This window comes from Lissotriton vulgaris, chromosome 2_1 (genome assembly GCF_964263255.1).
Source record: "Lissotriton vulgaris chromosome 2_1, aLisVul1.2, whole genome shotgun sequence".
Classification (NCBI taxonomy): domain Eukaryota; kingdom Metazoa; phylum Chordata; class Amphibia; order Caudata; family Salamandridae; genus Lissotriton; species Lissotriton vulgaris.
The window spans coordinates 511135521-511148747 of record NC_141687.1 but is presented as its reverse complement, the minus strand read 5'-3'; the positions used below and the strand labels follow the sequence as shown (position 1 = coordinate 511148747).

General features: G+C 46.6%; 1 protein-coding gene across 1 annotated transcript in view; it reads left to right on the top strand.

The window, feature by feature from the left end:
• Positions 1–13227, top strand: part of SF3B1 (splicing factor 3b subunit 1) — a 322360-nt gene that overhangs the window by 30381 nt on the left and 278752 nt on the right. Inside the window, exon 2 of the mRNA XM_086955420.1 lies at positions 12951–13123. Coding sequence (XP_086811546.1) covers positions 12951–13123 — 173 coding nt within the window. The remainder of the gene's footprint in view (positions 1–12950; positions 13124–13227) is intronic.

Genomic DNA, 13227 nt, shown 5'->3' with positions numbered 1-13227 from the left:
GGGATCCTAGTCTTCAGAATTGACTAGGATTCCCTTAGCTGATTGAAGAGCTAGGGGATGGCTGATGACTCCACAGAGTACAACATGAAACCCAAAGACATGACTGCGTGCTATGTGAAGAGGGTTTATGACTTAAAGAAGAAGAAAAAGTGCAGCGCTGAATGATACAAAAGGGTGTGTGTTAAAAATTACTAAAGGAACTCTATACCAATTTTATTCTAAGAGTGCCATTGCCATGGTTAAAAAGCAGTATGCTAACAAATGAGAATTCCAAAGGTTAAGCAGTGAAATTAGGTCGACATGTTTCTGCCCTCACAAGGATCTACTAGTATCGTGGCATTCTTCAGGACCAGAAAAACAAAATATATAAAGCTGCTGCTAATAGTGAAAAACTATACAGTGATGAATATAAAAACATATCATATACTACACCGGTAATGTCCAACTGGGCAAGTGTGGAAGTAATTACCGGGTACCTGTAAAAAACAATGTACAATAGATCAAAACAGGTTACAACACCTAACACATTAAACAAAATAATAGCCTCTCTCATATATGAAGGCTTGAATGAAACTCAGAAGTGGTTTCAACAAAGTCTAAGTAGTACAAGCACTTACCCATATCAATTGGGTGTCACCGTCACCTCTACCTGGTCACTACTCAGGGAAGGGGGCCCGCTCTGTTACAAAAAAGCGATGTCCATGACGCAATCTCTATCATGGCACAACTGCCCGTCACAAAATTCTTACTCATTCAAAACCCACACAATGCACCTTCAAAAATATTAATGTACTCTAATACGCTCCAGGTTAAAAAGCAACTCTGGTGAAATGCATATAAAAAGTAATGTGATCTAAGTCGATGAATACCACAATTTCGCTCTGATTATGAGCAAAAGAAAACATCAGCCACTTATAGAATATTAATTTGGTCCAATGGCTCTCCAAAAATTACATTCATACGGCAGTGTATGTAGTTCAGACAAGTAGTGTGATGTAAGCCAATGAATACCACACTTTCACTCGATGATTATGAGCAAAAGACATACACCACAAATAAAATATTCGTTTGGTATAGTGGCTCTCGTGAAATTCCATTCATACGGCAGTGTGTGTAGTTCAGACAACTCACTCTAGTATCTTACGTGTACTTGTGTCTAAAAATGTAGTTCTATCCTGGCAAACCAGTATCAACGCGAAAGCCAGCAGCACTAAAGGCTCTAGTGCAGGGGTCTCCAACCTTTTGTGTAGTGGGAGCTACTTCTGGTCAGTGAAAATAGTCGTGAGCTACTAAACCCCAAGCAACTCGCGCATTTTTCCGGTGACCTCCCCCGCCCAGTTTCATTGGCGTTAAGCCTATTTCTACAGAGCCCACGGGCCCCATACTGTGGTTTGAACACAATAACACTGAAAGAAAAGACTTTGCATGACAGCACCTTGAAATGCATAAGTTGAAGGTGCACTGTAAAACATATGAGGCCACACAAATTGTGGCCTTTAATGGCCTCATAGATATGGAGGCAAGGCATCGTAAATCGATGTGCTGCATTACTCTACCCCAGCGAGGTGTTCCATGAGTGGAGCATGGGTGCCCTTTCCTGTGTAAAAAGAAATCTGTGTGCAACACAGGCACCCTTGCACCATGGCACAGGGGTGCCTGTGTTGGCACTAGGGGGCAGCAGTTTGTGTGCCAGTGCAGGGTAAGAATAGGAATGCATCATATTATGTTGAAATTTAAATGCAGGGCATTGATTGCCACAACAGTGAGACAAACAACTAAAGCACAAGCCACAACAATGAAACAACAAAAGCACAAGCTGTGCAAGCGGAGGCAAATGCTTCTCGGACTGGGACCGGAAAGAGGCCCTGGCACCAACTTAGAATTATTTGCCCCATAAGCCGGGTCTGTTGGCTCACTGCACTAAAGCAGCCACTGCAGGGGACTGTGTCCGACCTCATGGTCACAGGTTTAAATCCCAGCAGGTCCACTCAGCCTTTCATCCATTTGAGGTCAATAAAATTAGTACCATTGAGTTGGGTAACAATAAACATCTGTTATTCAGCGCCAGGACACCTTCGGGTAATCGTGCGCTTTACAAATAGACCTGTTCAGTTATGTTATTTTGTTAATATAGGGCAGGCAAATCAAATAGCTGAAAAAATGGCCCACATTGGCAAACTAAGTTTTTAAACTTAGACATGTTGTATGTAGGAGGTGTTTTTCAAGGTATGGAAGACTTCAGTAGGCTATTTGTGCTTGCAGCAGGCAATGTTGGTACTATCTGAAAAATTAACAACACAAAAAAGCCCACCAGGCAATAAAATCGGCACACTAGATGCCGGAAATCCACAGACAAGCATTGGCACAGACCATCAACCAATAAAATCGTCCCACAAACATCCCAATAAAAACAATATATAACACCCCGAGTGGCCACACGACACCATGGAGCAGTCATGGCCTCACTGTGGAGAGGCCAGAGCTGGGAAGCCAGAGCTGCCTGTGTCCCTGAAGAGCGCACAGTGGTCAGTAAGTGCAAAGTGGTGACGAAGCAAAGGACTGCGAGCTGTTTGTGGAGGTAGAGCAGGTGCAGCCTTAGGTGGCTTGATGGCCCTGTACTGAACAGTTTCTGGGGGGGGGTGTCAGGATTGGAGTCTCTGTCTGGACTCTGGAATCAGTGTGGCCTTTGCCAATGTGGAGTGGAACTGTGGAGGACAGGGGGGATGGTGAGGAGGAGCACACTGTGACCAGGGCCAGTGGGTATCTATTGCTCCCCCACTGAAACTGAAGCAGTCAAGTGTGGTATGGGGGAGGGGCCGAACAAGGTCTAAAGGTGGCAATGGTGGCCCACAAAAAGAACTGAGATGAATTTAGGTGCAAAGACATAATGTAATCACCTGTTCACTGCACCACTGAGTACCCTAAAACTGTGTGTGCTGCTGACACTGCAAAAGAGCTCACCCACCTGCTTGCAACACGAAGGAGCACCCCAGCTGCCACCGCAATGTGGTCTCAATGCTCTGGTTACCTGTCAACTGACATTCACTGATTGTAGAAGGCTGCACTTCACCTGGCAGCGAGAGGGCTGCATGGTGAAGGAAGTCCTGCACAACTCAATGTTACTCAGCAAGAACCCCCCACCATGCTACCCCTCCCAGGGCAAAATAGTCAGTGATATGAACATCCACCTACCAAGAAGCACGGTTCTATGCCAAGGCTGGTGGGCCAAAATCTTATTTTACGAATGCACTTTTGATTCAGTATTTAGTACTCGCACCTAGACAATGCCTACTCTGGGACTTGAAGACCTTTTGTTTTCTACTAGTGGGCTTTCTTAGACATCTCCTTACCATTGGTTGGCTTCACTGCCACGCTCATTTGTTTGCTTGGTATTGGTCAATCACTGTAGTCTTCCTTCCCCTTACAGTTTTTGTACCTCACACCCACTCCTCCAGATCATGGACACATTACGTGTCATTCCACTGCTCATTTTTATGGAGGACTAGGTAGCTTCTTCTTTGCCTTTACAATTGTATCAGTGACCCCCCTTCTGCTGGCAGTCTCCCTCCCCAAATCTGCCCCCATCCTTACGCTGACTCCTGTGTTGCTACTCCCTCCCCCACTCCTTCTGTTGCCTGTGTTGCTTGCCCCCTCCCTCCTGCCCTCCGTTGTTGCTGGTTCCCACCCGCCCTCTGTTGCTTGCCTCAACCATCCTCCATGTGTTGTTGATTGCCGACCCGTCATCCACCTGCGCACCCTTCCTACTTACTTGCATCCCTCTGTTGTTGCTTAACCCCACCTGCCCTCCCACCATCCGTTATTGTGAACTATTCATTACCAATCGTAAGCAATTGGACCCAAGCGAGATCTTGTGCAGCTCCATTTTCTGCTTTGCAAAAGGGTATTGTGGGGGTGAGCACTGTAGGGGTGCGGTCTTCAACGGGTCAGGCAATGGCTCCAATATTCATTATTGAGGCCTAATGATAATCGGATAAGAACTGGAGTACGGAGTGGAATCTGAGCCCCAAACCTGTTGTACAGTACCACTGCATTGTTTCCTCGAGTCTAGTATCTCGGGATACTAATAATGATTGCTCGCTATCATAAAGGACGAGTCCAAGCTTGTGTTTGCAAAAATGTGGTCATGGTTAACAGCTGGGAGAAAAGGAGGCGTGAATATGGGAAAAAGTATTGTAGTTTACTTAATCATTTAGCACATTTTTCTGTTTCACTGGGAATATATTTCACCCCAACCTCAGACACTTGCACTGTCGAGTCTGTAGTAAAAAATGACTCGGACAATTTGGGGGATCTGCGCAGATATACAGCGCGGTGCAACGAGGAAAAAGGCATGCGTGGTTCCCAGCAGAACTTTGATGTGAAAACCAGCAAGGAGAAACCAGGGGTGCGCCGTAGAGTCACAATGACAACACACATAGGAGAGGAACGGGGCAGACGTGGCAATCGAGAGCGGTCCCATGCAGGGTCATTGCACATGGTACGACGTCACTTCACTCTTAGTCTTACATTACTTTTACGGGGGGTGAGGGGGGGGCGTCCTAAACTCTGGTATAACTAAATTTTACCTGCAGCAAATCGGGTGCAAGTTTGTACGCGCGGGTCCCGGCCTGCGAACTGCTCCTCAATGCTCCGCCCTACCGTGCTTGCCTGAGCTCCGCACCCGCACAATGGACAGTGCGGTGCCAGTGACGAAAAGGCACGTAAACATCACGAGAACGCGCCCGGTCACGAGACTCTGCAGCAGGAAGTCATCCTCTTTGGCCCGCCCCACCCCAGCTATGCTCAAGCCAATCAGAGCAGCTGCTTTGAGTGAGGGCGGGCAATGGACACTGAAAACAGCCTGAATAGCCCAAATAACGCTAATATGCTACTAAATTGAGCAGCCCTCGGTGCGAGCTACTCACAGGGTCTCGGCGAGCTACCGGTAGCTCGCGATCGACCGGTTGGAGACCCCGGCTCTAGTGTAATGCCATTAATAAGACAGTCTGTCTAAGTTTAGAGAGAGCTGTAAGTTCTTAAACAAGCCTAAGTCTAAACTTTTTTATTCTGCGTGTCAAGGGGCAGACAAAGTATCCGGGCTCACAAAACACGAGACAGTGTGCTCAAGGGTTAAGGGGCAGATAAAGTAAGCGGGCTTAAAAAGCAAGAGTCGATCTGCTCAAGAGTTGTGAAATCCTTCAAAAAAGGCCTTACCTTTTCGTCGGTACCCCAGTGCGGTTATTGAGCATTGACCGATGGTACCGGCTGCGGCCATATCGCAATCTTTTAACCTTCGCGTCTAGGGTCCTGATTTGTATCTAATCTGCTGCCTGTTGGAAAACCCACTGAGTACTAGTTCTGCGCATGACCAGTAGTGGAGACAATTCCCGGTCGCGCATATTCAAACTCACAAAGTGTAGTTAGTGGCGATATGCAGGCACTTATGTTTCTTTGTATCCTGAATAAAGTTTGATGATAAATGTAAATGTCAGAATCGCGCGATTGAAAATCCGCGCAGGGATAAATCATGGTGAGATGGATGGCCACCACATATTACTGCAATGTAGTCATAATAAGTCATTACAATATCAAGTTTTGGTATGATTGCAATCACAGATGAAAACGGGCATAACACCAAACAAGGCTAGTATACCGTGATTGTCTAAAACTGCTAAATATGATTAGTGACGATGCGCAGTCTATGTGTTACCTTGTCATTTTAAATAAAGTAAGATGGAAAAATGACAATCATTGCGCTATGAGGGAACCGCACCGAGGTTAATGCAGTTCTTATGCCCAATACATATTCTTGCGCTGTGGTCCTTATTCATATTTAGGTTCAATCTCAAAAGTTTGTGTGATTCAAATAAAAACTGAAGAGGTCGTGGCACCATTCAAGTTGTGAGCGAAGGTTAACTCACAATGCTGTCTTGTTCTACAGTAGAAAAATACTGCATATATAGTATCGTAGTCAGAATGACAGCCATGTTTCTGTATGTAATATTACGTATTCAGAGTGACAGCCATGGTATCTCATCGTTGAGCCCAACGAGATCACTTTGCAACCTGTATACCCATCTCTGCTCTCTACGCAGCAAAAAATGCTGAATGTCAGTAACATGAGCTGGGATGTACGGTGTCTCTAAAACAACCCAGTGAAGATCGGTGTCTGTATGTCCTGCAGTTATAAAATGGTTGGTGAGTTTGGTCGCACTTTTTTGGCACTGAACAGTGCTCCTATGCTCCGAAATTCTAACTTTGACTTTGCGTGAAGTCATGCCCACGTATCTCTTATGGCATGGGCATGGTATCAAGTAGATAACCCGGTCAGAGTTGCAATTAGTGTGTTTATTAAGCACCCACGGGGTAGAAATGCCTATGTCAACCACTGTCTGATGACTCGTCAGAGGGAGACTGAGCAGTTTCCGCAAGGAAAATGTCCCTTTACTGGCGGAAGGCCCCATAAGCTCAATTCTGTAGAAACAGTCTGTAACGGCGGGACTATGAATAGGCAGGAGACGTGTCTTGGTTATACCGGGGTTTATTCTTTCCAGCAATGAATCAGTACAGGTCTTTCTTGCTGCTCCTCGGCGCGGAGATCTACTGCGTTCTAGTCGGGTCTTCCGGAGTACTCCCTCTTCCCTTCTCCGGACGGGGCTCCTCCTTCTGCTGGGCTCCGGAGGCTCCGTGCTGTCCACCCTCGCCGCCACCGAAAGGGAAACAGAAGAGAGGCGGGTATCAGTCAACAGGCTGGGTTTACAGCAACACACAAGGTATGGGACGTGAGGAAACACCCAGTTCTAGTACACTCAAGACGGGAAATCACTATCAATCAAACAAGAGGGGGGGGGCGTGTTGTGCAGGTAACCCGGGTTCTTAAAGGGGACTTATTGCTATCTAGGTTGTGCGTCTTCCTCTCTTTTTCCACCACCCCAGGAAGCGGTTACGCACCTCGGTTAGTCGTACCCCTCCTGGTGTACGGCTGGGCGGATCGTGGTGTTGGCCTCTGGGCGTGTTGTTTCCGTCTGCTCCGGTCTCTTCCTCCCGACGGCTCGAGTGTACCAACTGCTTCCCCAGCGTTCTGGTCCTCTCTCGCTTCCTTCGTCAGCGGTTCCTCCTCCTCCGCTATGCAGTCTTCGCTGATCCACCGTATGCTGCCGCACCACTCCTCCTTCTCGTTCTCTCGTCCTCCGCTTCTCCACTCCTCCTCGCTGCTCTCTCGACCTCCGCTTCTCCACTCCTCCTCGCTGCTCCCCGCCACTCCGCTCTGCTCCTCACTGACCGCTCCTCCGGTGTAGTAACACACCTGTTGATCATCGTTCCCGCCCTTTATTTGAGTTCCAGACTCCTCCTCCTCCATCAGACCTTCGGTCCAGTTAAAGGGCTCACACTCCTCATCACAGCTGTATCTTTCCTGTCCGGTCCATATCGCGGATTGCTGGGGCTGTGGAGAGAAGAGGGGGGGGTCACACAAGGTCAGTTCGCGCCCTAGTGCGGGGCGCAACGGAGGGCCCAGGTTACACAGTCCTATTATCCCTTGGATGAGTGTGCAACAACTGGTCCCTCAAGTTGTTACTCCGTTTAAAGGCGAACAGTGGATAAGGGTGGTGCAACAGTAATTATGGATTCTGATGCCTACACCATTGAATGCAGACGTCAACTTGACAACAAGAGATTTTAACGCTGTCTCAAAATGGATCCTACCCAAAGACTGTCCTTAGCTATCAAGAAGCTGGTTGACAAGGCGGTTGAAGGAATCTGGATCACAGATCAGGAAGCCTCTTTTCTCGTGACTCCACATCCTGTGATTCCATATTTTTATGTATTGCCAAAAATACATAAAGGGATCTCTCCCCCGCCCGGGAGACCTATCATCTCAGGCCTGGGGTCCCTCTTAGAGCCCATTTCTACTTTTGTAGATTTTTTTTCTGAAACCAATTGTCAAATCAATGCCCACGTACATTCAGGATACTAAGGATCTGTTACGAGTTTTGATGGATATGCCCTTTGATGAAGACCTAGACTATCTAGTCTCTTTTGACGTCGAGTCATTATACACATGCATACCGCAAAACGAAACCTTATCAGTAATTGAAACTCTTCTAGGTGAAACTGATTTAGGTAATGACTCATCTTCATTTTATGTCATGTGCAACTCTGGCAATGAAAGAACTTTTTCAGGTTCGAGAATGACATGTTTCTTCAAGTGTCCGGAACTTCCATGGGCAGTGTTTTTGCTCCATCGTTAGCTAATCTCTATGTCCATCATTTCGAGCAAACTGAGGTACTGCTTGAGACTAATCCATTCTTAGGCCACATTGTGACTTGGAGACGATATATAGACGACATCTTCGTGGTCTGGAGGGGGTAATCTACATTGATTGACGAGTTTCATGTGTGGCTCTATCAGCGCAATGAATTTCTCAATTTCACTTGTGAATATTCCAAAAACAGTTTGCCATTTTTGGATCTGAGAATATATCCACATGAAGGCCTATTGCATACAGAACTTTATAAAAAAAAAAAACAATGGCAAGAAATTCACTGCTACATTGCCAAAGTTACCATCTTCACTGCTACATTTCCAAAGTTACCATCCTCAAGCACTACGACAAAATGTGCCTTTCCGACAGTTTTTGTGAATACGCCGAAACTGTTCGGATGTCTCGAGATACAGACAACATGCCAATTTGTTGTCCAGTCAACTCCGGGATAGACAATACCCGAAAAGGACAGTGAAAGCTTCTATGAAAAGGGCTATTAATAATCACAGCGACGCCCTACTTGAACCAAAGGTGACTCCTCCAGATGATCCTTCAACCCAGATAATTACCTGTGTTAATACCTTTCGCAGCTACTCGAATGCCTTAAAGAAAAGCATCTTGCAGAACTGGAAGGTATTAAAAATTGATGGTAAGACACTACCTCCACCACTGTTCGCCTTTAAACAGGAGTAATAACTTGAGGGACCAGTTTGTGCACACTCGCCCAAGGGATAATAAGACTGTTTCTACAGAATTGAGCTTATGGGGCCTTCCGCCAGTGGAGGGACATTTTCCTTGCGGAAACTGCTCAGTATGCCCTCTAACGAGTCATCAGACAGAGGTTGACATAGGCACTTCTATCCCGTGGGTGCTTAATAAAGACACTAATTGCAACTCTGACCGGGTTATCTACTTGATAACATGCCCAGTCTTCTTCCTGGAGCCGGTTGCAGTCAGGTGGCGGGGGGTGCTCTGGATTCAGGTTGTGGGTTTTATTTGTGGAGTCCAGGAGGGGTCAGGCTAGCTGTGGAACCTGCTCTGTGGTGGGGGAGGTGAGGGGGGGGGGTAACCTGGACCAGGGCCGTAGGTGTTTGAAGCTGAGTGGGCAGGAATCATGGTTCCGCAGGGCACTGGAGTTCTTTGTTTTGGATTCTTGGGGACAGAATAGATGTTCTCAGGAGTTCTGGTCGTTTTTTAAACTTCAGGCAGTCTTCCTGGGGTTACTGGAGGACGCTGGCTGCAGCACTGATGTCTTCATCTTCCTGCATGGTCTTGGAAGCTGGAGACAGGCCGGAAGGGCTAGAGCCAAGTCAGTCGTCTAAAGGCTTCACTGCACAGCGTCTTCTTCGTCCCTCCTAGGTCGCAGGTAACCAGTTTCCTGGTCATGGGGAGCCACCTAAATACTAAATGTAGGTGCTTTAGGGGAGCTGTAGGTAGGACCAAAGGGCACCTTACCTGGGGTGACTACACCCACTATTCTGCCACTCTTCTGTGGTAGGGGACATAGAACTAGCCCTGATTTGAGGAGTCCCCACAGCTTCAGGATGAAGGTGTCTGGAAAGTGTGCTTAACTTGGACTCCTCCACCTGAGGGATGGAGTTGGCAAAGGTGGGCACACCTCCTAGCCTTTGTTTTCTTGCCCAAAGTGGGAGTGTAAACCAGGGCCTATTCCCTCTTCTGCCATAGCTGCCAAGGTTCCAGATTGGCATGTGTGACATTTTCATAATTTCAGTGTAATTATGAGTGACATTTCAACGACTGAGTGACACCTATTCACGAGCAAAATCAAGCATTGAAGAGATGGGAAACATCTCGTATATACTATAGCACATAAACAGGTTAGAGCAGTCTGCCAGAAAGTCATTCACGGAGAGAATCAAAGAGAGCAGCACTCGAGAGACAGCGAGTTCAGGTACCTCCTGTTCTGTGGACTGATGCTGGGTGATAAAATATAATGGGCATGGTTTTAAATAGCTTATTGTGCATGTATTTAGCAAGAATTACTTTTCAAACTTTATTGCGAAAGGACTCTAATGCAGGTTACGATTTTTAGTGCTACCGTGCTTCAGGATTGTGAACGTAATACAGATCTTGCATTAAACGAATTTCAGATAGTCACTGTACTTGGGACCTCTATTCAGGAAAAACATCAACCTTTCCCTCACAAAGCTGGAGGTTAGCACATCTCACTATCCACGTCAAAATATCAAGAAAGTAATCTTACCAGAATCCTGGTAATGCCTTGAGAGACCCCTGGACACCTTTAGATGCAGCAGATTGGTTCCGGGCTCCTATAACTTCTTAAATTAATGCAGGCCCTGCGCGCTCAATTGCAGGTAGAGTCTGGCCTACAGCTGGCTGAAGGCAGGCTGTAGCCACCGCGGTCCGTGGCAATTCCAGTCTGCCCCCAGGCCTGCCTCCAGTGAAAGCCGGGTGACTGGTCCAGGCCGCCCTACTGTCCTGACTCTATCCTGTGAGTCCCAGGCAGGGCCATCCAGTCTTCAGCCCCCGTAAAATATTGAACTCAGAAGGGGGGCTGGGGGGGGGGGGGTTAAAATGGTGCAGCACACAGCATCCCAGGCCTGTGAGAGCTAATGCAGGAAGTGCCACTAGCGTCACATGATTATTTGTAGCGCTCAGGCCACAGTTGCCATCAATATCTGTAGGGCTCCGGTCGTGATTATTTGTGGCGCTCTGGCCACGGTATTATCCTGTTCTCAGTCCCTCCATCCAGGATTATAGGCAGCCCTTACCTCCGGACATGAAAAACTAGCAGGCCGCCTGTGCTACAGTAGTGGGAAGCGCCGTGACGTCCACCGCGATGACGTTCTGCTGACAGTGAGAGCGCGCCGCAGGATTGGAAGCACTACACTGTAACAGTTCAGTGAGGATGCCAGCAGCCTTAGATCAGCTGAGCGCCTCAACCCTGCTGGAGCAGCGAGCCGAAGTCACAGGCAAGCCACAGATTCTAAGTTTTATTAAGTGCTTTCTGTGACAACCACCACACAGACAGCATGTGCGTAACAATGCATTTCAGTGCGATAATGCGGAGTACCACACTGAAATGCGTTAGTGTCACGTCAGTTGCGTGCTCCTTGGCAGGACTGTCTTCTGCTAGCAGCAGAGGCTGGCGGGTGCATTACCAGGGCTTGGAAAAACCTGAAAAATGGTACTAGTCCTGCAGGTCTAGTACCTTGAAAAATCTCCTTGACCTAACAGTAACCTATTTGACCGTCGTCTCTGAAAGCGGAGCAAATGTGACAAGATAACAAGATTTAAAGGCATCTTTATTGCTCATTTGGTTTGTGAGCAATAAAAAGGCCTTTAATTCCTTGCCACATTTGCTCCGTTTTCAAAGACTGAGGACAAAAAGGTAGTATGCTTTCCTACTCGCCAGAAAGGGCGAGTAGGACCTAAAAATAGCTCTACCTCTTAATTTACCTCGCAAATGCGAGCAGGCAAGTGGATTTGTCGAGCCCTCATTATGAAGGTGGCAGTCCTTTGAAGCTTCTCCTTCGAGTACTGGGCCCATCCTGGGGGACGAGGTGTGACACCTCTGCCCAAGATATGCTTTGTTTCTTTTCCCAGAGAGTAGAGGCTCTCCTCCCAGGGGTCCAGAAACAGGTCTATGTGTGGCAGGCTGCCTTAAGCCAGTCAGTGACCACACCTAGGTCTGTAGGTTTTCATGGTGCACCTCTAAAGTGCCCTCTGTGTACATGTTTTAATAAATCTCACACTGGCATCAGTGTGAATTGAATTCAGAATTGTCTGGTACCAAATACTCCGGGTTTCAGTGTATCCATTATGGTGAGCTAGAGTTGTTTCCAGCCTATTCAGGGCTCTAAAAATCATAAATGCACTAGACCTGTAGGTCTAGTAACCTACACAATCTCCTCGACCTGCACTTGACCTCTGGCTCTGAAAGCTGAGCCAAATGTGACAAGTTAACGAGTTAAAAGCATTTTTATTGCTCATTTACTTTGTGAGCAATGAAGATGCCTTTAAATCTTGCTATCTTGTCACATTTCCTCTGCTTTCAGAGGCTGAGGTCAAGTGTCAGTTTCTCTTCCTACTCCAGAAAAGTAGGACTTAAAAATACCTCGTCCTAAATCTGACACGCAGAGCCCAGCTATGTACTCTTTATGGCTTGAGACCATGCTTATATACTGCTTGCAATAAATGAATTGTTTAATCGTGAACAAACACCTTCACACATGACATCATTGTAAGTTCCTATCTGATTGAAGCACACCTTGCTACATTTTGGTTGTATTTGATATTTAGCAGTCAGTATCTACTGCTTTCGCAGTGTATGTGTTGATTTTCTTAAGCTTCCGTTCTGATCTTGAGATACCCTTGTCTGTCCAGTTCCACTCGCCTAAGCTCTTCTCGATAAAGAACAAACACATCACAGGAGTGAATGGCATGCTCTTATTATTGCAATGGCACTCTAAAAGTGAACCTTTTAGAATGTCCACCTAATCACTTAGCTGTGTTTAGTGTATGTTGTGCTAGCGACTCTGGCTTTATTTTTACTCGGATTTGCCTTCATTGAGCACTTCATTGGAGCTGCATCATTTTAATGCACTTCGAAAAGGGAAGGCATTTTGCATGGTCTCTGCTTTGTTAATCTGTATAATTACTACTTTAACAATTATTCACAGTTAATTGTGTTTTCTTCACTAGACATTGAAGCACAGATACGAGAAATTCAAAGCAAAAAAGTTGCGCTTACTACAGAAGAAGACCAAGGAGTGGGCCTTGATTCAACTGGCTACTTTGACCAAGAGATCTACGGTGGGAGTGACAATAGGTTTGTTGGATATCTGACATCCATCGCTGCAAATGAACAGGAAGATGTAAGTATCGAGAAAATGTTCCTCTCTATGATGAACTGTACGAATGTATATGTACATAGTTGTTTAGTTGTTTAATGTGTATTGGCCATCATTAGAATTGCTGC